General features: G+C 42.6%; 2 protein-coding genes across 2 annotated transcripts; one reads left to right on the top strand and one right to left on the bottom strand.

Annotated features, from left to right (window-relative positions):
• Positions 1-544: 544 nt before the first annotated feature.
• Positions 545-2407, top strand: LOC119317517. Its single transcript, XM_037591988.1, has 3 exons — positions 545-774; positions 1528-1710; positions 1991-2407. The coding sequence occupies exons 1-3, from the start codon at positions 712-714 to the stop codon at positions 2216-2218; spliced, it is 474 nt and encodes a 157-aa protein (XP_037447885.1). The 5' UTR covers positions 545-711; the 3' UTR covers positions 2219-2407.
• A 445-nt stretch (positions 2408-2852) lies between these two features.
• Positions 2853-7802, bottom strand: LOC119317516 (ATPase family AAA domain-containing protein 3-B-like). Its single transcript, XM_037591987.1, has 7 exons — positions 7470-7802; positions 7299-7394; positions 6236-6656; positions 5263-5353; positions 4155-4491; positions 3921-4069; positions 2853-3625 (listed from the first exon to the last, which is right to left on the bottom strand). Exons 1-7 carry the CDS (start codon positions 7785-7787, stop codon positions 3127-3129), a joined length of 1911 nt encoding a protein of 636 aa, XP_037447884.1. The 5' UTR covers positions 7788-7802; the 3' UTR covers positions 2853-3126.
• Positions 7803-24354: the final 16552 nt, after the last annotated feature.

Genomic DNA, 24354 nt, shown 5'->3' with positions numbered 1-24354 from the left:
CGTGGTGGCGTCGACGGCAGCTAGACCGGGCAAGGTAGATGCAGCAGCACGGCACTGAAGATGGATTGGTGGCAGGTGGCTGCGGCGGCCTCATACCCAGTAGGCGTCCTGGTTGAGGACTGCGCCGGACTGATGGGTGTCCCATACCCGGCAGACGTCCTGGTTGGGACCTCAGGTCTTAGATGTTAGGTTTGTCTGCGAGGTCTGTTTGGTATTAGGACCACACTATCAGCATCCCTATATCAACTGGATAAGAGTAGCAACAGATATTGCCTAGACGGTGGCTTTAGTTTTACTGTTATATGATTTTATAAGGTCTTGTGTGAATAATTAATAAAGTGGTTGCATGCATCGTCTAGATGCAGCGGGTCCTCCTCCATTTAAAAAAGTATATATACTATATCTAATTAATTACTCCTAACGATGTACTATAAAAGTTTATAGAGAGAGAGAGAGAGAGTATTAATTAGTGAAGTCTGATTGTTTGCTCAAAATAAATAGATAGAGAGGAACGAGATACCCCACTTTCCCAATATCACCAATCCGTCACATTTGTGTGTAGTTTTAGCGATTTAGGCCAGATGGGGAAAAAAGGAGGGAGCTAAAGCCACTCCGACAAGTCAATCACTTGATCGATCAGCGCTCCCCTGCACAAGAAAAACAGTTTTCCGAAGCTTCGAGCCAGGACGGTTGGCGGCAGCCGCGGGGACGATGGTCGGAATCTTCTCCAGGTTCTCTTCCGGCGCCGGCCACCGCCGCGCCAAGAGTGCCGTAGTGAGCTCCCCCTTCTCCTCCTTTCTTGTCTCCTATCTATCGTGCCCATCCCTACTCTATTCCTACTTGCTCCCTAGTTTACTTGCCCAGAGGAGAGATCTGCCTGTAGATACGGTATGTAAAGGCTACGTTGTTTTAGCTCTACGAGGTCCTGGAAGTTTCAGATTTGAGCTATTTCGATTGATCCCGTATTCGTCTCATGATGAGTGGATGGTGCGGTCTCCAGCACACGGTAGCTCCTCCGCTTTCCTCATCCTGTTCTTCAAATTAGGATTCCTTTAGGGAGGATTTCTGCTTTAGCTGATTTTGTTTGGTACGGTTCAAGATAGAGTTGAACCTACTACGTATATGCTTGCTGCGCTTGTTTACATGGATTAATCAGAACCGATCTCAGGTTTGGATTTCACAATCTCAGCATGAATCCATGATGTGGGCAGTATAGGAGAATAGTAGGAATTCGAGAACATCGTAGCATAACATTCTTTGCGGATTCGTCAGAAAAAAAAAAAGGAGTATTCTGTGCTATATTGGGGAAAGTTTGATCTTTTTATGTTAATATCCTAAATGTAATCCAACCTTTTTAGGTTAGTATCCTAAATTTTGTATTACTCGGTTATTGTTCTTGATTGATTTGGTAAATCCAAGAGCAGTTGTTACCTCTTGGCTGTCTTGCCCAACTGCTCTAGTGAGTTAACAGTTTTGGGAAATGAAATTGGTAGTACTAATTTGACGAATTTCGCTCTGATGGTGCAGGAGGTTGTGGAGACATTGGCGCCCAACATGGAGACCGGGGAGTCTGAGCCGGCAGCCGATCCTGGAGATAGCCCACACGGCATTGAGGTCGGCATCGAATTCAAGCCGGTGGAGCACCCTGTGGAGCCTGTCAACCTTGACCAACCAGTGAAATGCCCGCTTCCTGAGCCATCTATACTGCATGTAAGCCATGATGTGTCTCGTTTTTGAATGATTGCATGTTTGTATTGTGTTACGCATGTAGTCCACTGCAAGCAGCAAGAACCACGGGAGAATATGATATCGCTACCACAAAGACAAACATGGTAGCGAACTTGTGTAGCAGAAATACAGCTGTGACGACATGCCGGCTTTTATATATACTTGAAAGTTTGATCTTTCCTCTCTATATATATTCCCAGCACCAGATAGTACAAGCATATTGGCTCCTTACTGGCTTTACTCATTGATTGATTGTTGCTAGGATGGGAGGATATGGCAAGAGAGGATGTCTACAGCGGGCGGGAGGCCGAGGACAGACCTGCCGGTCGTGAAGGAAGGATCACAGCTCGAGCCCGACAGCAGCACCACAAGGTCGCGGTCTGCGCTCCGGAGGCGCGCCATACTGCCCTCCGTGAGCGCCCCTGAGCATAACATCCTGGCGCTGCTTGACGAGTGCGACGTGCCTGAGACCCAGCGCCCTGCTGAATGAGCCTGGATGCCGTCTCGACTATATCTGTACATTGTTGTATCTTCCATCACCACCGTCGCTACGAGCTGTGGATACAGCCGTGTTGAATCTCCGGTTGCAACTAGCAACAGGCTTTTGTGTGGATTGTTTCTATATATTTATGTACACACTTTATATACCAGTGAAAAGAAATCTGCACTTGCATCATCACATTTACTTGTTTAAGACGAAATTGGGTTGGTTGGATTCATTTTGAGCAGCACTGCTGCTATGATCCTTCCTTATAATTTACTACTACCTCTATAAATTAATATAAGAGCGTTTAGATCACTATTATATTATACTAGTTTACAGAGGGAGTGATCTAATATATGAGCATTTAGATCACTATTATATTAGTTCACAGAGGGAGTATTTTAGTTCTCCGCTGCATAAAATACGATGTGTTACTAAAATGCCTTATGATGTTTAAGGAGGGGAGATGGTGCGGGTCGGCTGTGTGCATCGCCATGATGCAAAAGCCGGGATCTTCCCTTCACAAAAGAAAAAGGAGGAAAAAAGATTTTGCTGATACAAATATGCCCCTATGTTTAATTTCGTAAGGGGCGGCTCTAAATATTGGTCGAGTTTCTCGACAGGTGCAAAGAGCCCAATCAAAGTTACAGCGACTGTCGATGACTATATTATTAGTAAAATCAAATCATGCCACCAAAGGCTAGTGTATGCGGACAAATAGAACAGAAAAATGCCGAGCTTGTTGAAGTGAAGTGCATCATGTTCACGTTGTAGATACATGTAAGCCTCCAAAATTCCGCCCAGGTGTCAGCATATAGCAAAGCAAAAAAGAATCAGCGAAGACGAGGCAGGTGAATCACCGGCCCCCCGTCCAGGCACTCTCTCCCGAACTGAACATTTGTAGCAATCTACTCCTAGGCATGACCAGCTATCTTTCTCCTCTGCTGGTGCTCGGCGACCTTGTAATCTACAACCTCGCGGAACAGGCCCGGGGTCAGCTCGCACTCCGTGCTCCCGTACACAGCGGCCTGCACGCTCGCCATCAGCTTCGCAATCTCTCTTCCAGAGAAGCCGTCGGTCTTGGCGGCAGCCTCCCGGATCAACTCGTCGGTGATCCCCTTCACCGCTATCTTCTGAGGCTGGCGGCGGAAGAAGCTGAACAAGCCCTTTCGCTTTTCGCCAGCCTTCACTATGTACTTGTCAAGGTATAGCTTGACAAGCTTGGACCTCTCTTCTTCCCCAGGCAGGGGGAATTCAAGAACCTCATCGATACGGTCAGCAACAGCGGAGTCAAGGTCACCAGGCCGGTTGGTTGCTAGTGCAAGCACAATGTCCTTGGACTGGTCACCTGTCCGGAAAAGGAGAGCATTCAGAGCACTCCTTTGAGCTTCGCTCATGTATGTCTTGTTCCGTCTGCAGAATTAAAGAAATGTCAAATGCTGCAGTTGGGTAAAGGCAAAACATATTACCAACAAGAAGTACAGGACTTGAGAGCAGCTATATCTCAGTGGTATCGGACATAGGAAGAAGCGACATGACAATTATAGAGGATAGAAATAGCCACAACATTGCTACCCCTTCTACTGCTGATGTTTAGCAATTACACGACAATTTCAAATACTTTCTGAAATATCAAATGCTGCAAAATCACATGATATCATGGAATCTAGTTAACAAACAGTAGTCTGAAGATTTGACTATCACTTACTCGCACAGGAAAGCGTCAGCTTCATCAATGAAGAGGAGTAAACCTCTATTAGATTTCTTTGCCCAGTCAAATAACTGATGAATCTTGGTGACTGCTTGCGATCCTAATGGTGCAACATCTCCACCAGTCATCAGTGCATAATCTAGTCCCTGTAAATGGTTATAATGTTAGTGAACTCATAATATTTCAAATTATTGCATTAGTGCTCACAGGGAATTGGCTTGTGTAACTTACAGATTCGCGAGCAAGTTCTCTTGCTGCCATTGTTTTCCCTGTGCCAGGAGGCCCATAGAAAAGCATGTTCCTAAAGGGGGCTTGGTGAAGCTTCGTGTTTGCGGTGGCATTAGCTAGTTGGTTCACTCTCTTCTGAAGAGATGGATTCAGAATGACATCACCAAAACCTTTCCCATCCTTCCCCAGATTGCTCCCATTTTTCAGTTTGCTAGTCACAGTACTCATAGCACGTGAAGGGACACCTGACCAAGGATACTTCCCTCGTGATGACTCTCTGATCAGTGATGGCTGACCCAGAATACGGTCAACATAACCCCAGACTACTCTTGCACCTTCCCTGGAGGCAAATGCGTTAATTGTATAAGAGCATCACATGCACAAATGAAAAATATAAATATAACTACAAAATGTAATTTGTGTTGTTGGGGCTAAAGAAAGCAAGATTGGATTCAGCAATAAAGGATAAGAAGGTCAAGAACTATGTTAATTTTGACACAAAACAGTCTTCAGCAGAAGGGCCAAGGCACATGAAATGAAGAACAGTGGATTGACGGTAGAAGAGCAATCAGTATTCAGTAATACTGCTTTATAATTTTTACAAGAATCCAACAAAATATAATAGCTTCCAGTATTATTGTGGCACAAAATGGTCTCATAGATTCACAATGTGAGTCATTTTGTCTTCAATGTACGCAACTAGGTTGCCTCACATAAATATCTCGTGATGAATCTAGTAATATCAATTTGATGTCATGAATGACAGTAATTCCTTCTTTACAGATGGTCAAACCTAGAAATGACTGAATTGGTAAAAATTCTAGAAGTACTTACATTGTGAATTACAGAGTACATTTTAGAAGTTGCAACTTGCAATCAAGTGAATGCACAACAACAGTTTCAAGCAATTAATTCCTTAGTTTACAAGGTCAAGATACACTTGGAGCATACCTTTCAATTTATGGTAGTGGATGCACAACAGCAGTTTCAAGCAATTAATTCCTTAGTTTACAAGGTCAAGATACACTTGGAGCATACCTTTCAATTTATGGTCATTTACCAATCGCTATGTCTGAAGTTCAAACATAGAGAGTACAATTATGAATTTTACCTTGTTGTGTAAATCCCAGCTGCAAGTGCAGTTGCGCCTCCAACTGCTACTACTAGCTTATTCTGATCAGTTAATATCGTCCGGAGACCACCTAAAATGTCAAAATAAAAATGTTAGACCGGAATTTCCTATAGCACTGCAGCACTATTAGACACTCAGGTCCAGTCCGTGCAGACCCAAGTGCTCAGACAACAAAAGACTAGATAAATGGTTTGTCATTCGGCACTAGGGTAAGTGAAAGGCAGCCTGCCACCACTATGATTGTTTTGTCAACTAGTCTGCTACCAGTCGTGATTTGGTGATGCTCACAACGGATCAACATTATTGCCAAACATATGTTGCGGCACTATGTCAATTGACACTTGATATAATGTATTTCTTCCGGGATTGCTATCTCTTTGGCTCCCACGTGTCCAAATTACTGGCTCCATATCTGGTGTTTACCATCTCATATTATCCAAATATGTAGGTAGTTTAAAAATTATACGCACTTCTAACTCCACTTCTCCTATAATGCCACTTCTCAGGAATATCTTAATCACCTTGGATAAGTTGAAGCTGCACTCCAACATCACTTATAAGTGCAAACAGTGCATACATGGGAAATGAGCAGCGTGCATGTGATTCATTAGAGAGAAAGAGAACATGTGAGCTTAGAGATTAATTCATGCGCACTTGAGGGAATAAGAGAAGGGAACATGTGATCTCTTTTCGTCTAAAAACATGTGATCTCTGGAATTAACTCCTTACTAATTGCACTGAAACATAAATATTTCTAGACAGAGTAAGTGCTAAAGATTCACCTGGGGTAATTTGCCCTAGGTTTAAACTTAAGGCCATAATTTTGGAATGGTTTACCCATTCAACATATGCGATCCAAACATGTAGAAATAGCTTATAGTAGAAAACATCCAAGAAATTCACATGTTTATATTCAATAAGCATGTGGAAATAGCAACTTGCTAAGGTATACCTCCTATATGCTCAAAAGTTGTATTTATTGCTTGGACCCACTTCTCCCGCTCAGCATTTGCCCGCTCAATAAGCAATCGCCGTTTCACATCTTCAGACAGTTGCAGTTCAAGTGCTTTCGCCTCCGCATCTGCCATTTTTTGCAGTCTCATAGTCTCCTGCTCTATTCGTGCCTTTTCCTTCTCTGTCCGTCTCCGTATTTCATTGATTTCCTCTTCACTCTGGCGTCTCAGCTGTTCTAGCTTAATTGCAGATTCTTCTTGCATCTTCACGAGCTCCTGGTTTCTTGCCCTCTGTGCCTCATGCTCATGCTGCGCTCTCTTCCTTCGTAGCTCATCCTCATATCGAGCTACTTGTGCCTTTATTTCAGCTTGACTTTGCGCAAGCTTTTTCTTCTCTTCATACTCTACACGTGTCCTCTCCTGCAAATGTGACAAAAGGCAACTCCACATAAACACACAAATATACAAGAAATAAATTTAGCAGTGAAGATATATGTTTAGTAAAATACATATAAATGGGCATGATCTGAAACATTTACAGCATGTAATAAAATAGGATGCAGTAGAACTTGATTTCAGTCAAGCAGTTGGTATCCACAGGATTATAAGTAGCAAACATATATATGCATCGCAATTAAGTACCAAAAACTCCATGCGAACTACCGGGAAGCAAGAGAATAGTACATAAATAGCAGTTTTATTTTCGTGTGTGTGTGTGCCACTGAAAGATCGGCAATTATTGTGTGTGGCATCCCCTAACTCATTGAAGAGTACACCATTGGACCTGAATTTAATTCTCCTTTTCTTCCATTCTTGGATAACACCTAGTAAATTGCATATGCCCCTTGCTTGGTCTAGACTATCGCTATCCAACCAACAAGTAAAATGGAACAGAAAGTACTAGCAGTAATGTACACAACACCTCGTGATATTGAAATGCCTGAAATCGTTCGGAAGATATTTGCCAACTCTTGCAACAGTGCGAGTCTAATGCCAATTCGTTCAAAGGATCATGACCAACGAAGTAAGAACAAACAACGAGATGACAGAAAGTAATCTCACGAGCTCGATCTGCGCAGCCTCCTTCAGGTAGTCGGCCTTCCTTGCAGCGAACTCCGCTTGCCGCGTCTCCTCCCGCTTGTTAGCATGGGCGAACGACTGCACAACCATGTGTCAACGTCAGAACCAAAGCACAGACATAACTGAGCCTCCCCCCGGCCCTCGAACACCTACCTTTTTGACATCAGCATCATCTCTCTTTTCGAATTCGCGCAGCAGCTCGACCGCGCGCTCCAGCGCGTCGGGGTCGAACCCCGCGGCGGTGGTCCGCGGGTTGTCGTTCCGGGGCTTGGGCGGCGCCTCCTCCGCGGCGGGCGCGGCGGGCGGCGGCCCGCCTGGGGCGGGTGCGGGGGCAGGGGCGGGGGCGGGGGAGGAGAAGCCGGGGAAGCGGAACCCCGAGCCGCCCTCCGCGTTCACCCTCTGGGAGGACGCGGCGAGGGCCGCCCCGGCGGAGAGGACGGCGGCCCCGACCTTCGCGGCGGCGGCGGCCATGGTTTTGGGGGGGGGTTGCGGGTGTAGGGTTTAACGGGGCCCGCCGGTTCGATCGAGAACGTGGTGGGAGATGCGGGCGTATATGTGCGTGCTTGGACGGCGCCTCTCCAGCTCGGCTTGCGGCCCAAGAAGATGGACTGCTCTTCTCGTTTTCCTTTTCCTTTTTCTTCGTGAAGGTGCTTCTCGATTTTCTTGATGCGGAAGACGGGCTTCGCCTCGGATATTTCTCTCTCTTTTTTTTGAACTTCTCTCTTTATATTTTAACTGCGCAACCGTTGCTGAATTGTAGGGAACATTTTACACACAGGACCCTACAGGAACAGGAAATAACAAAGGGATCCCAAAAACTAACAAAGAAGACCCTAGACAGAAAATGAAAACGCGTTCGAGTCAAAAGCTACTTCCCTTGGTCCACGAGACTTCTATAGCTGCTCGCCGCAGATACCATCTTGAAGCAGCACTGCCTCCCATACGACATCATTGCCAAGAGGAATGATCTTGGCCGCCCTTCGGCCCAAGGATGCACCAGGTTGTTAGAGGACGAAGGCCTGCCATCTTGGTGGTCATGGCTCCTCCAAACCTACCGTCGGTGCTGCCCTGGTTTCATAGTTTTAAATACTGAACCTGTTGCTAAATCAATGATGTTGTCGGCTTGGATTTTCACTAGTCGGACCAATGGTTCATCATTTCATTGGCTGGTTTTTTAGGCCATAAAGATATGTAAAATTAGGTCAAATACATCAAGTATCTTTACTTTGACAACAATTACTCCTTTAAATGATGTTGAATTACCCGCCTCCTGGGGGCATCCGCGCTCGCCTCACGTCGCCGTCTGCCTAGCGCACTCCCCGTCGTCCGATCGGGCTCTCTAGTGGAGAACCTGGAAATTTTGTGTACAGACCTAGAAGTGATAATGCAAAACTATGTTACCTCTTCATGTCACTTATATAAACTAGACAAAGTGTAGCATGTTCTTTTATAAAATTGATGTTTTGTTATACAAGCTCAATTTGTTGTTGTTCAACCATGAAATATGTTGGTTCCTCTAGTCCTCACTGTTTTTGGTATTATGTTTTTTTTACTAAAAATGAATATATTCTTATTTAATGGAACAAATATTATATGGCCCGAATAGTTCAACTTTATGGGCTAAAGTGTGGTGCAACCCATACTGCTTGTTCTTGTGGAGTTAATGTGATCCCGACATCATGATGAGCTCGTTGATGATGTGGCTATGATTTAGGAAAACACCAGTGTTCAGTCGGTTGATCGCTTGATCGTGTCAGTCGGGTGCGTAACCGCTGGATCAAAAGGTTATCATACGATGTGTGATCGATGCGCTCTCTGTAAACAACTCGCAAGAACCATATGCAACCTTATCTGTGTCACCCATCGCTCAACCCCATTTTACAATTTCCATTGATGTGTGTTATGTCTCCCACCTTCAGCGAGCAGCAAGTTCTGCATCACACTCATGCATGTGCTGCTACAAAGGAACGCCTCCGGTGCTTGTCATACATACAACAATGAGTAAACGGAGATTTTGGGGGGTTCACAAAATTATCATAGTGTAATTTAGAAAATGTGTTGGGTGTGTGTTTTGTTCATGTATGTGTCTTTTTTATTTTTGGCATGTGAAAGAAAGATCAAAGCATGCAAGCATCTACCCTATAAGGGAACAACTGAGGATGATGGTGCACCCATGATAATGAAACCATTTTCATGTTTTTTATGAGCACCTTTGCTAAATGTAGCTTATAACTTAATTGGTTAGCTAATGATTAATTCAATAACATATGTGTCATGATATATAAACTTGGTTTCAATGAATTGTTGTCTAGAAGCAATTACATGTGATTGTGATTCGTAACTATCAAAAAATTGTATAATTTTTTTTGCGGAAACACTTGTATTACTCAAATGATAATGTCTTTACAATCATCAAGGGAGATACCCAAGACTTTCATCTAGCCCAGATCCCAGCCAAGTCATAGTTCGCCCCTCAACTCGAGCAAACCTAGCCAAACTATCACTAGCTTTATTCTGGACTCTCGCAACATGAGTAACACAAGTTTGTCTAAGACGCATCAATAGTCTTATTTCATTCACCAAAGCAGCATAAATTGAACGATCAACTTCACTAGAGGATACCACAGACACTGCCAAGCTTGAATCGGATTCGATAGCAATGGCCAGATCGGATCATTGAATGGCCAACGATAAACCTTCCATGGTTGCCCCTAGTTCCGCTTCCACAGCATCTCTGCAGGAAAATAACGATCTGCATGCCGAAAAGATGATCCCCCCACTAGAGTTTCGCAGAATCATACCAGCACCCGCATTGTCACAATCAACAATGGACCCATCCGTGTTCAAATTTACCCAACCCATGTCGGTGGCTTCCACTTACACACGGGCCCTGCACTCTGAAAATCGACCACTGCACTAGTCTGATTAAAAGACAGATATCCCTTGCCTTTACCCGGATCCATTCCTTGGTTCAGTTTGATCCCTGCTAATTCCTCCAGATATCTTCTTAGAAAACTCACAGAAACATCCATGGCCGGCGCCAGTTTATGATGTACGATTTCATTCTGCACGTACCAACTTCTCCAGAAGATGAGCATCACCTTACACCGATCAAGCTCACATAAGGAGTCCAGCGCATGAAGAAGCCACTCTCTCCCATTGGGCACAAAGGATTCGATTGCCGGCAGCTTCCAGACCTTCGCCATTTCCTTATACAGATCACGCCCCCGTTGACATCTCAGAAAAGGATGGAAGTTATCCCCAATCTCGATACCGCAAACCGGACAGCCGTTAACAAGCTCAAGCCCTCTCTTATTCTTGTTCTTCCAAGTAGGAAGAGCGTCCGTCGCTAATCGCCAGGCGAAGTTACGGATCGATGGAGGTACTGCACTGCTCCAAACAAGTTTCCAACAACTCCTTCCTCCTGATACCGAGGTACTAGAAGAGGTTGTGTCTGCCCCAAACATTTCCTGAAACGAAAAGTGATACGCCGATTTGACAGAGAAGACTCCATGTCTCCCAGGGGCCCATGCAATCACATCCTCGTCTAACCTTGATGAAGCTCGAATCTTCAAAATCTCAATCACGTCTGCAGGCAAAAAATACTATTGTAGTAGCTCCACTTTCCAGGATCCATTTGCATTAAGCAAATCTGAAACGAAGCGGATACGACATCTGCCCTGCAACGAGACCGTCTTGAAGGAGGACGGCCTCAGTATCCAGTTGTCCCTCCACACTCTGATATTCTTACCATTTCCCACCCTCCAAATTAAACCTCTCTTCAAGAGGTCAAGGCCATGACTAATTGCTTTCCACGACGATGATGCATTTCCTGTGAAGACCGTATCCTCTAACTTGCCATACGGGTAGTACTTTGCCTTAAGAACCTGGGCACATAGACTATCCGGGTTGGACAGCACTCGCCAAGCCTGCCGAGCTAGCAACGCTTGATTGAATAACCGGAAGTCTCGAAAGCCGACACCTCCCCTATCTTTTGGCTGAAGAAGATAGTCCCACTTTTCCCAATGCACCTTCCGCTTTCCTTCTGTAGATCCTCAATAAAAATTCCTCACCATTCTTGTCAGATCATCACACACCGAAAAAGGGAGTTTGAAGACACCCATAATATATGTTGGCAAGGCTTGGGCCACCGATTTAATCAACACCTCCCTCCCTGGCTGAGCCAACAGTCCATCCCCCCATTGCATCAGGCGTTTACTGAGGCTTGCTTGTAGGTTTTGAAATCTGCCCTTGGACATGCGGCCATCCGGGGTCGGAAGGCCAAGATACCTTTCATCAAACGCCGTACTTGTGACCTGCAAGGCATCTCGGACCCGCGTCTGATTTGTAGAAGGGCAAGCACTACCAAAAAATATTGAGCACTTATCATAGTTTAGCTTTTGCCCAGTGGCCGCACCATACTTCTGTAATGCTGCCCACACACACTCTGCTTGGTTCGTCGAGGCCTCAAAAAACAGCAACGTGATGACCCACAAGTGTAGTGGATCTATCTAGACTTTTCGACAAGTAAGAGTGTCGAACCCAACGAGGAGCAGAAGGAAATGATAAGCGGTTTTCAGCAAGGTATTTTCTGCAAGCACTGAAATTATCGGTAACAGATAGTTTTATGATAAGGTAATTGGTAACGGGTAACAAATAGTAAAAGTAAATAAGGTGCAACAATATGGCCCAATCCTTTTTGTAGCAAAGGACAAGCCTGGACAAACTCTCATATAAAGTAAAGCGCTCCCGAGGACACATGGGAATTATCGTCAAGCTAGTTTTCATCACGTTCATATGATTCGCGTTCGGTAATTTGATAATTTGATATGTGGGTGGACCGGTGCTTGGGTACTGCCCTTACTTGGACAAGCATCCCACTTATGATTAACCCCTATTGCAAGCATCTGCAACTACAACAGAAGTATTGAGGTAAACCTAACCATAGCATGAAACATATGGATCCAAATCAACCCCTTACAAAGCAACGCATAAACTAGGGTTTAAGCTTCTGTCACTCTAGCAACCCATCATCTACTTATTACTTCCTATGCCTCCCTCTAGGCCCAAACAATGGTGAAGTGTCATGTAGTCGACGTTCACATGACACCACTAGAGGGATGACAACATACATCTCATCAAAATATCGAACGAATATCAAATTCACATGACTACTTATAGCAAGACTTCTCCCATGTCCCCAGGAACAAACATAACTACTCACAAAGCATATTCATGTTCATAATCAGAGGGGTATTAATATGCATAATGGATCTGAACATATGATCTTCCACCAAGTAAACCAACTAGCATCAACTACAAGGAGTAATCAACACTACTAGCAACCCACAGGTACCAATCTGAGGTTTGGATACAAAGATTAGATACAAGAGATGATTTAGGGTTTGAGATCAGATGGTGCTGGTGAAGATGTTGATGGAGATTGACCCCCTCCCGATGAGAGGATCGTTGGTGATGACGATGGTGATGATTTCCCCCTCCCGAAGGGAAGTTTCCCCGGTAGAACAGCTCCGCCGGAGCCCTAGATTGGTTCTGCCAAGGTTTCACCTCGTGGCGGCGGAGTTTCGTCTCGTTAGCTTGCTTATGATTTTTTTCCTGGACGAAAGACTCCATATAGCCAAAGATGGGCATCATAGGGCCACCAGGGGGCCCACGAGGCAGGGGGTGTGCCCCCCACCCTCGTGGACGGTGGGTGGCCCCCCTCTGGTACTTTCTTTGCCCAATATTTTTTATATATTCTGAAAATAATTCCCATGGAGTTTCAGGACTTTTGGAGATGTGCAGAATAGGTCTCTAATATTTGCTCCTTTTCCAGCCCAGAATTCCAGCTGTCGGCATTCCCCTCTTCATGTAAACCTTGTAAAGTAAGAGAGAATAGGCATAAGTATTGTGACATAATGTGTAATAACATCCCATAATGCAATAAATATCGATATAAAAGCATGATGCAAAATGGACGTATCAACTCCCCCAAGCTTAGACCTCGCTTGTCCTCAAGCGAAAGCCGAAATCGAAAAATATGTCCACATGTTTAGAGATAGAGGTGTCGATAAAATAAAATACGGACAAGAGGACATCATGATCATTCTTAGAATAGCAACATATATATATTGTCATATGATCTCTTATGCTAAAGTAACAATTCATTCACATACTCAAGTATGAATCAGAAACTTCATTGAAAACTAACAAACTATAATCTCAGTCATTGAAGCAATTGCAATTTATCATAACATAGGAAAGAGTCAATATAAGAGCTTCTCAGCAAGTCCACATACTCAACCATCATTTAGTCTTTCACAATTGCTAACACTCACGCGATATTTATTGTTATGAAGTTTTAATCGGACACAGAGAAAGATAGGGGCTTATAGTTTTGCCTCCCAACTTTTTACCTCAAGGGTAATGTCAACAATAATAGTTCATGAAAACCCACGTCCAATTAGCCATATATATTAGGATCTTTCCAACACATTGTGCTTGCCAAAGGATAAAATGTAAAAAGGAAAGGTGAAGATCACCGTGACTCTTGCATGAAGTATAAGACAATAATAAAAGATAGGCCCTTCGCAGAGGGAAGCAAAGGTTGTCATGTGCTTTTATGGTTGGATGCACAAAATCTTAATGCGAAAGAACGCCACTTTATATTGCCACTTGTGATATGGACCTTTATTATGCAGTCCGTCGCTTTTATTTCTTCCACATCACAAGATCGTATAAAGCTTATTTTCTCCACACTAATAAATCATATATATTTAGAGAGAAATTTTTATTGCTTACAACGATGACAACTTACTTGAACGATCTTACTCAATCCATAGGTAGATATGGTGGACTCTCATGGCAACACTAGGTTTAAGGATATTTGGAAGCACAAGTAGTATCTCTACTTGGTGCAAAGATTTTGGCTAGCATGAGAGGGAAAGGCAAGCTCAACATGTTGGATGATCCATGACAATATAATTTATCTTAGATGTGAGAAAACATAACCCATTACGTTGTCTTCCTTGTCCAACGTCAACTCTTTAGCATATCATACTTTAATGAGTGCTCACAATCATAAAAGATGTCCAAGATAGTATATTTATATGTGAAAGCCTCTCTTTCTTTATTACTTCCTATTAATTGCAGCAATGACCAAAACTATGTTTGTCAACTCTCAACAACTTTTATTCATCATACCCTTTATATGTGAAGTCATTACTATCCATAAGATCCATATGATCTCTTTATTTCTTTTTATTTCTTTTCCTTTTATTCTATTCCCTCAAGATCATAGCAAAATGATCAAGCACTTGACTCAACACTAATCTTTATTATATATAGCTCACGGACTCGATTACATAGAAGGATCATAAAGCAAAACTAAAGAACTAGACCATACTAAAACTTTATTCTACTAGATCAAGATATTACCAAAAGGATCGAACTAAGAAAAATGGTAAAGATAAAAGTGATGGTGATACGATACCGAGGAACTCCCCCAAGCTTGGCAGTTGCCAAGGGGAGTGCCCATACCCATGTGTTTATGTTTCCTTCCTCGGAGGTGGTGATGATGGAGTTGTTGGTGATGTAGGCTTGTCGTCCATCTTCCCAGGCATAGGCTCACCATCATAGAAGGATAATCGAGTCTTCGGGATCCTCAAATCTGCAGCCAAACTCATCCTCTTGAATCTATATTCATACTCACAGTTTTGGTTTTGCAGGTCATAGATCTGGGCTTGGAGGCGCTCAATTTTCTCGTGAAGCTTGAAGATGGCCTCCCCAATGTCCTTGTCATCCAGCTTGTGGTTGTTGGTGAACTTCGTGATCATTATATGATTGGAGTCGAGTCCACGTTCCACCATCTCCTGGCACTTGAAAACTTGTTGCTCCATTGCCTCGAGCCTTGTCTCCACGCTTTCTGGTCCTCCTTGGTCCCTCAACATCACGAATGTGCAGCAACCCCTCACGCATCTCAATGGTTTGAGGGTGTTGCAGCACCTCCGCGAGGTAGGGGTTGATGACCTTCTCAAAGAACTTGTCTTTGGGGGCACTTGAAGACGCCATGGCGATCTAGATCTGTCAGAAAAACAGCTCGAAACAAAGACAGAAGATATTTGCGTGATACGGTGGTCAAAACCTTCGGGAGATCATATAATGAATTTTTACCGACCAAAAGAAGTATCGTGCGAGAAAACGGAGTCCGGAGGGCACACGAGGTGCCCACGAGGCAGGGGGCATGCCCAGGGGGGCAGGGCACGCCCTCCACCCTCGTGGAAGCCTCGTGTCCTTTCCGGTCTGATTCTTATTTTCCTATTTTCTTAGATATTCCAAAACGGAGAAAAATTGCCATTAGAACTATTTTGGAGTCGGTTTACTTACCGTACCACGTACCTATTCCTTTTCGGAGTCTGAAACGTTCTGGAAAGTGTCCCTTATGTATTCCTCCAGGGTTACGGTTTCAATAACATTAGTTTTAACATTTATGGGATTACCTGAGATATAATGTTTGATTCTTTGACCGTTTACCACCCTCGGATTTGTGCCTTCGAAGTTGTTGATTTTTATGGCACCAGAATGATAGACCTCCTCGATGATGTAAGGACCTTCCCATTTAGAGAGGAGTTTTCCTGCAAAAAAATCTTAAACGAGAGTTGTATAACAATACATAATCACCTACATTAAACTCACGCTTTTGTATCCTTTTATCATGCCATCTTTTTACTTTTTCTTTGAATAGCTTGGCATTCTCATAGGCCTGGGTTCTCCATTCATCAAGTGAGCTAATGTCAAAAAGCCTCTTCTCACCGGCAAGTTTGAAGTCATAGTTGAGCTCTTTAATATCCCAATATGCCTTATGTTCTAATTCGAGAGGTAAGTGACATGCTTTACCATAAACCATCTTATACGGAGACATACCCATAGGATTCTTATATGCAGTTCTATAGGCCCATAATGCATCATCAAGTTTCTTGGACCAATTCTTTCTAGATCTATTAACAGTCTTTTGCAAAATTAATTTAAGCTCTCTATTGCTCAGTTCTACTTGACCACTAGACTGTGGGCGATAAGGAGATGCAATTCTATGATTAACATCATACTTAGAAAGCATTTTACGGAAAGCACCATGAATAAAATGTGAACCGCCATCAGTCATTAAGTATCTAGGGACTCCAAACCTCGGAAAAATAACTTCTTTAAGCATCTTAATAGAGGTGTTATGATCAGCACTACTAGTTGGAATAGCTTCTACCCACTTAGTAACATAATCAACAGCAACTAAAATATGTGTGTACCCATTAGAGGAAGGAAAAGGTCCCATATAATCAAAGCCCCAAACATCAAATGGTTCAATAACAAGTGAATAATTCATAGGCATTTCTTGACGTCTACTAATATTACCAATTCTTTGACATTCATCACAAGAAAAAACAAACTTACAGGAATCCTTAAAGAGAGTAGGCCAATAAAAACCGGATTGCAATACCTTATGTGCAGTTCTGTCTCCAGCATGGTGTCCTCCATAAGCCTCGGAGTGACACTTGCGTAGGATCTGTTCCTGTTCATGCTCAGGTACACAACGTCTAATAACACCACCTACTCCTTCTTTATAAAGATGTGGGTCATCCCAGAAGTAGTGTCTTAAATCATAGAAGAACTTTTTCTTTTGTTGGTATGTGAAATTAGGTGGTATAAATTTAGCAACAATATAATTAGCATAATCAGCATACCATGGAGCAGTACGAGAAGCATTTATCACAACTAATTGTTCATCAGGAAAGCTATCATCAATAGGTACTGGGTCATCAAGAACATTTCTAACCTAGACAAGTTGTCTGCAACGGGGTTCTCAGCTCCCTTTCTATCAATAATATGCAAATCAAATTCTTGAAGCAAGAGAACCCATCTAATAAGTCTAGGTTTAGCATCTTTCTTTTTCATAAGATATTTAATAGGAGCATGATCAGTGTGAACAGTTACTTTAGAATCAACAATATAAGGTCTGAACTTATCACAAGCAAATACAACTGCTAAAGATTCTTTTTCAGTAGTAGCATAACTTCTTTGGGCACTGTCTAGAGTTTTACTAGCATATTGAATAACATTTAATTTCTTATCAACTCTTTGTCCTAGAATAGCCCCTACAGCATAATCACTAGCATCACACATAATTTCAAATGGTAAATTCCAATCAGGAGGCTGAACAATAGGTGTAGAAATCAAAGCTTTCTTAAGTATTTCAAATGCTTCTGCACAATCATCATCAAAGACAAAAGGGACATCTTTTTGTAAGAGATTAGTCAGAGGCCGAGAAATTTTAGAAAAGTCCTTAATGAACCTCCTATAAAAACGGCATGACCAAGGAAACTTCTGATACCTTTAATGTCCTTGGGACACGACATCTTTTCAATAGCATCAACTTTAGCTTTATAAACTTCAATACCTCTTTCAGAAATTTTATGCCCCAAGACAATACCTTCATTAACCATAAAGTGGCACTTCTCCCAATTCAAGACAAGAGTAGTTTCTTCACATCTCTGCAAAACTCGATCAAGGTTTTTTAAGCAATCATCAAAAGAAGTCCCATAAAGAGAGAAATCATCCATGAATACCTCAACAATCTCTTCACAAAAGTCAGAGAATATAGCAGTCATACATCTTTGAAAGGTAGCAAGTGCATTACATAAACCAAGGCATACGTCTATAAGCAAAGGTACCGAAAGGGCGAGTAAAAGTTGTCTTTTCTTGATCCTCTTTTGACACATGTATTTGAGAGAAACCAGAATAACCATCTAGAAAGCAAAAATGTGTATCTTCGGATAATATTTCTAGCATTTGATCAATAAAAGGTAACGGGTAATGATCCTTTTTAGTAGCTTTATTTAATTTGCGGAAATCAATTACCATTCTATAACCTGTAACAATTCTTTGTGGGATCAATTCATCTTTATCATTAGGAACGACAGTAATACCTCCCTTCTCAGGGACACAATGGACAAGACTTACCCACTGACTATCAGCAACGGGATAAATTATACCTACCTCCAGAAGCTTTAGTATTTCTTTTCTTACCACTTCTTTCATCTTAGAATTTAACCGTCGTTGGTGATCAATAACCGGTTTCGCGTCTTTCTCCAATTTTATTTTGTGCTGGCAGAGGGTGGGACTAATGCCTTTAAGATCATAAAGAGTATATCCAATAGCAGCACGGTGCTTCTTCAGAGTTTTCAATAATTTCTTTTCTTCATGCTTTGAAAGGTTAGCACTAATAATAACAGGATATATCTCTTTCTCATCAAGATAAGCATATTTAAGAGTATCATGTAAAGGTTTAAGCTCAAACACGGGATCACCCTTGGGTGGAGGAGGATCCCCTAGAATTTCAACAGGCAAGTTGTGTTTTGAAACAGGTCCCTGTTTAAAGAATACTTCATCTATTTCCCTTCTTTCATTCATAAACATATCATTTTCATGGTCTAGCAAATATTGTTCTAAAGGATCACTATGAGGCATGGTAATAGAGGCAAGACCAATAATTTCATCTTTACTAGGAAATTCTTTATCATGGGGTTGTCTATGAAATTTAGCAAAATTAAACTCATGAGACATATCCCCTAAACCCACAGAAACAATATCCTTATTGCAGTCTATCTTAGCACTAACAGTATTCAAGAAGGGTCTACCAAATATAATGGGACAAAAGTCATCTTGTGGGGAACCAAGAACAAGAAAATCAGCAGGATATTTAACTTTCCCACACAAGACTTCAACATCTCTAACAATCCCAACCGGTGAAATAGTATCTCTATTGGCAAGCTTAATAGTAACATCAATCTCTTCTATCTCAACAGGTGCAATATCCTGCATAATTTCTTTGTATAAGGAATGAGGTATTGCACTTGCACTAGCACCCATATCACATAAGCCATGATAGCAATGATCTCCTATTTTAACAGAAATAATAGGCATGCCTACAACAGGTCTATGTTTATTTTTAGTATCAGGTCTAGCAATTCTAGCAGATTCATTGCAGAAGTAAATAACATGCCCATCAATATTATCGGCCAAGAGATCTTTAACCATAGCAACACTAGGTTCAACTTTATTTTGCTCAAGGGGTTTAGGTGTCTTAATATTACTTTTGTTAACCACAGTTGAAGCTTTAGCATGATCCTTTATTCTAACAGGGAAAGGTGGTTTCTCAATATAAGCAGTAGGAACAACAGGATCATTATAAGTGATAGTCTTTTCTTCAACTTTAATAGGTGCAACTAATTTTAATTCAATGAGAGGATTATATTTAAACCACTTCTCCTTAGGGAGATCAACATGAGTAGCGAAGGATTCACAAAAAGAAGCTACTATCTCAGAGTCAAGTCCATATTTAGTGCTAAATTCACGGAAAGCATCGGTATCCATAAAAGATTTAACACAATCAAACTTAGGTGTTATACCTGACTCCTTACCTTCGTCGAGGTCCCAATCTTCAGAGTTGCGTTTAATTCTTTCCAATAAATCCCATTTGAATTCAATAGTCTTCATCATAAAAGATCCAGTACAAGAAGTATCAAGCATGGAGCGATTACTGAGAGAAAGCTGAGCATAAATTTTTTGAATAATCATTTCTTTTGAGAGCTCATGATTGGGGCATGAATATAACATTTACTTAAGCCTCCCCAAGCTTGAGCGATGCTTTTTTCTTCACGAGGCCAAAAATTATATATATAATTACGATCACGATGAACAAGATGCATAGGATAAAACTTCTGATGAAATTCCAATTTCAGTCGTTGGTAGTTCCATGATCTAATATCATCACATAGCCTAAACCATGTCAATGCATCTCCCTTCAAAGATAAAGGGAAGACCTTATTATTGATAACATCCTTGGGCATACCTGCAAGCTTAAATAATCCACAAACTTCATCCACATAGATTAGGTGCAAATCGGGATGTAATGTTCCATCTCCTGTAAAAGGATTAGCTAGCAGTTTCTCTATCATACCCGAAGGAATTTCAAAGTAAACATTTTCAGTAGGTTCAGTAGGTTGAGGAGCAACTCTTTGCTCTACTGGTCGGGGTGAAGATACCCCGAACAAGCCCCTCAAATGATTATGTTCCATAGTAACAAGTGACAGTAAATTTCAGCACACTATATAAATTTTTCCTTACCAAATTCCACCTACCAAAGGCGCTTCACTCCCCGGCAACGGATCTAGAAAAGAGTATTGATGACCCACAAGTGTAGGGGATCTATCGTAGCCTTTTCGATAAGTAAGAGTGTCCAACCCAACGAGGAGCAGAAGGAAATGATAAGCGGTTTTCAGCAAGGTATTTTCTGCAAGCACTGAAATTATCGGTAACAGATAGTTTTGTGATAAGATAATTGGTAACGGGTGACAAATAGTAAAAGTAAATAAGGTGCAGCAATATGGCCCAATCCTTTTTGTAGCAAAGGACAAGCCTGGACAAACTCTTATATAAAGTAAAGCACTCCCGAGGACACATGGGAAATATCGTCAAGCTAGTTTTCATCACGTTCATATGATTCACGTTCGGTAATTTGATAATTTGATATGTGGGTGGACCGGTGCTTGGGTACTGCCTTTACTTGGACAAGCATCCCACTTATGATTAACCCCTATTGCAAGCATCCGCAATTACAACAGAAGTATTAAGGTAAACCTAACCATAGCATGAAACATATGGATCCAAATCAGCCCCTTACGAAGCAACACATAAACTAGGGTTTAAGCTTCTGTCACTCTAGCAACCCATCATCTACTTATTACTTCCAAATGCCTCCCTCTAGGCCCAAACAATGGTGAAGTGTCATGTAGTCGACATTCACATGACACCACTAGAGGGATGACAACATACATCTCATCAAAATATCGAACGAATACCAAATTCACATGACTACTTATAGCAAGACTTCTCCCATGTCCTCAGGAACAAACATAACTACTCACAAAGCATATTCATGTTCATAATCAGAGGGGTATTAATATGCATAATGGATCTGAACATATGATCTTCCACCAAGTAAACCAACTAGCATCAACTACAAGGAGTAATCAACACTACTAGCAACCCATAGGTACCAATCTGAGGTTTGGATACAAAGATTGGATACAAGAGATGAACTAGGGTTTGAGATGAGAAGGTGCTGGTGAAGATGTTGATGGAGATTGACCCCCTCCTGATGAGAGGATCGTTGGTGATGACGATGGTGATGATTTCCCCCTCACAAAGGGAAGTTTCCCCTGCAAAACAGCTCCGCCGGAGCCCTAGATTTGTTCCGCCAAGGTTCCTCCTCGTGGCGGCGGGGTTTCGTCCCGTGAGCTTGCTTATGATTTTTTCCTGGACAAAAGACCCCATATAGCCAAAGATGGGCATCAGAGGGCCACCAGGGGGCCTACGAGGCAGGGGGCGCGCCCAGGGGGTAGGGCGCGCCCCCACCCTCGTGGACGGTGGGTGGCCCCCCTCTGGTACTTTCTTCGCCCAATATTTTTATATATTCTAAAAATAATTTCCGTGGAGTTTCGGGACTTTTGGAGATGTGTAGAATAGGTCTCTAATATCTGCTCCTTTTCCAGCCCAGAATTCCCGCCGCCGGCATTCCCCCTCTTCATGTAAACCTTGTAAAATAAGAGAGAATAGGCATAAGTATTGTGACATAATGTGTAATAACAGCCCATAATGCAATAGATATCGATATAAAATCATGATGCAAAATGGACGTATCACAACGTATCATCAGCAAAGAAAAGATGGGATATGCCCGGAGCTCTTCTACAAACTTTCACCGATGTGATCTCTCCCTTCACGACCTTGTTTTTCAGAATAGTAGATAGTCCATCCGCCACAAACAGAAATAAAAATGGTGAAAGTGGGTCGCCTTGCTGAAGGCCACAAGACGGTGCAAATGAATCCAAGAGGGTTCCATTGAACTTGACTGAATACCTCACCGATGTGACACACATCATTACCCAATCAACCCATCGATGAGAGAAACCCAACTTTTGCATCACCTGCCTCAAGTAGACCCAATCCACTCGATCATATGCTTTTGACAAATCTAGTTTATAAGCACAGAAGCTTTTTGTGGGATCCTTTTCTTGCTTGATATAGTGAATACACTCAAAGGCTATCAAGGCATTATCTGTAATCATCCTTCCTGGGATGAAAGTACTTTGCTTCGGAGAAATGAGGTCATCCAACAAAGGCCTCAAATGGTTAACCAAACATTTGGAAATAACCTTATAAACAACATTACATAAGCTGATGGGCCTGTAATCAGACGACTTCAAAGGATTAGTGATTTTAGGAATAAGAACAATAGAAGTTGAATTTACCCCTTCTAGCATAATGTATGTTTGAAAAAAATCCTTAACCAAAGCAATAACATCATCCTTGAGTGTACTCCAATTTCTCTGAAAGAAACGAGCCGGGAAACCATCCGGTCCCGGAGCCTTCAGAGGGCCAATTTGAAAAAGAGCATATGAAATCTCCTTATCAGAAAAAGGAGCGACCAGCCTGGCATTATCTTCCGCTGTCACTTTTACCTCCACATGGTCCAGTAATGGCGATGGGTTTATAGATGGATCGGCCTTAAAGATATTTTGGAAGTACTCATTTGCCATCTCCCCATCACCACACTATCTGTATGCACCACCCCAATGCTATTAGTGAGCTCCCAAATTTTATTCTTCCTCGCTCTCCAAACTGCCTTGCTTTGGAAGTATTTGGTGTTTCTATCACCGTCCTTCAACCATGTTATTCTTGAACGTTGTAGCCATATCATTTCCTCCTAGTATAAGAGTTCGTTCATTTTTCCGTTATTACCCTGATTTCCGCTCTGTCAGCGTTCATGTGCATCAATTCTTCTAATTGAGTCCGGGACTTTGCCAGCTCTCTCCTAATATTTCTGAATTTTTTACTCCATACCCCCAATGAGCTCATGGTCTTGGAGAGAGTATCTCGCAACTGTGCCAGATTCTGGACTCCGCCTACAGCCTCCCATGCTTCCCTTATTACCTCCGGCAAGATAGGATCCCGTTCCCAAAAAAGCTCGTATCTTCTGCTGCTCTTCCTCGTCGGACCCGGATCAGCTAAACCCTTCACCAGTATGGCTATATGATCCGAGCAAGGAGAAGGAATATGAACAACCAGCGAGTACGCAAACAGATTCCTCCATGCATTGGATGCCACCGCTCTGTCCAGACGGACTTTGACATTACTTGCACCACTCCTCTTATTATCATATGTGAATGGAACTCCAATAAAGCCTAGATCAACCAATCCACAGACCTCCAAAACGTCCCTGAAGGCCACCATTTGTGCTTCGGGTCTCAGCGTGACAGACATATGTGCTCGAAGTTCCACATAGCCTCATTAAAATCACGGACAACTAACCATGGCAGATCACTAACACTTTTCAAGTTCTGTAACGTCGACCACATTAACAGTCTGTTTTCCACTCTAGGTTCTCCATACACGCAAGTGACTCTCCACTGGGCAACATCCGGATGGACTCGCACCAGTGCGTTGATATATCTATCCTTCTTATCCAAAATCTGAACGTCATAAGATTCATGCCAATATAGAGCCAAACCACCGCTCATACCGTTACTATCCACGCCACAAAAACCCTTCAAATCCAACCTTCCTTGAATTCTTTTCAACTTGTCCACCTTCTGCCTTGTCTCACATAAGAAAAACAAAGTGGGGGAATGCGACTGACAAAGAGTCGCTAGCTCATGAACTGTCCGGGTATTCCCCCTCCCCAGCAGTTCCAACTTAGGAGATTCATTGGGCTCGACGGTCCTCCGAGCCGGAGGTCGCCTCATTTGACACTAGATCATCCTCACCTTCTCCTTGCTTCCTTCTCTTAACAACAGGATGTTTCCCCGGGGTGGAGTTTGCAGGGGCCGATTCCAATGGCTCCACTGTTTCTCCCCCACTCTCGATCATAAGGACTATATTAGTCACCTTCCCGGCCAGATTGGGCACCGGTTGGCCCCTTGCCGTA

The sequence above is a fragment of the Triticum dicoccoides genome, chromosome 6A (genome assembly GCF_002162155.2).
Source record: "Triticum dicoccoides isolate Atlit2015 ecotype Zavitan chromosome 6A, WEW_v2.0, whole genome shotgun sequence".
Lineage (NCBI taxonomy): Eukaryota > Viridiplantae > Streptophyta > Magnoliopsida > Poales > Poaceae > Triticum > Triticum dicoccoides.
The sequence above is the reverse complement of the archived record's forward strand: the minus strand, read 5'-3'. Positions and strand labels throughout refer to the sequence as shown.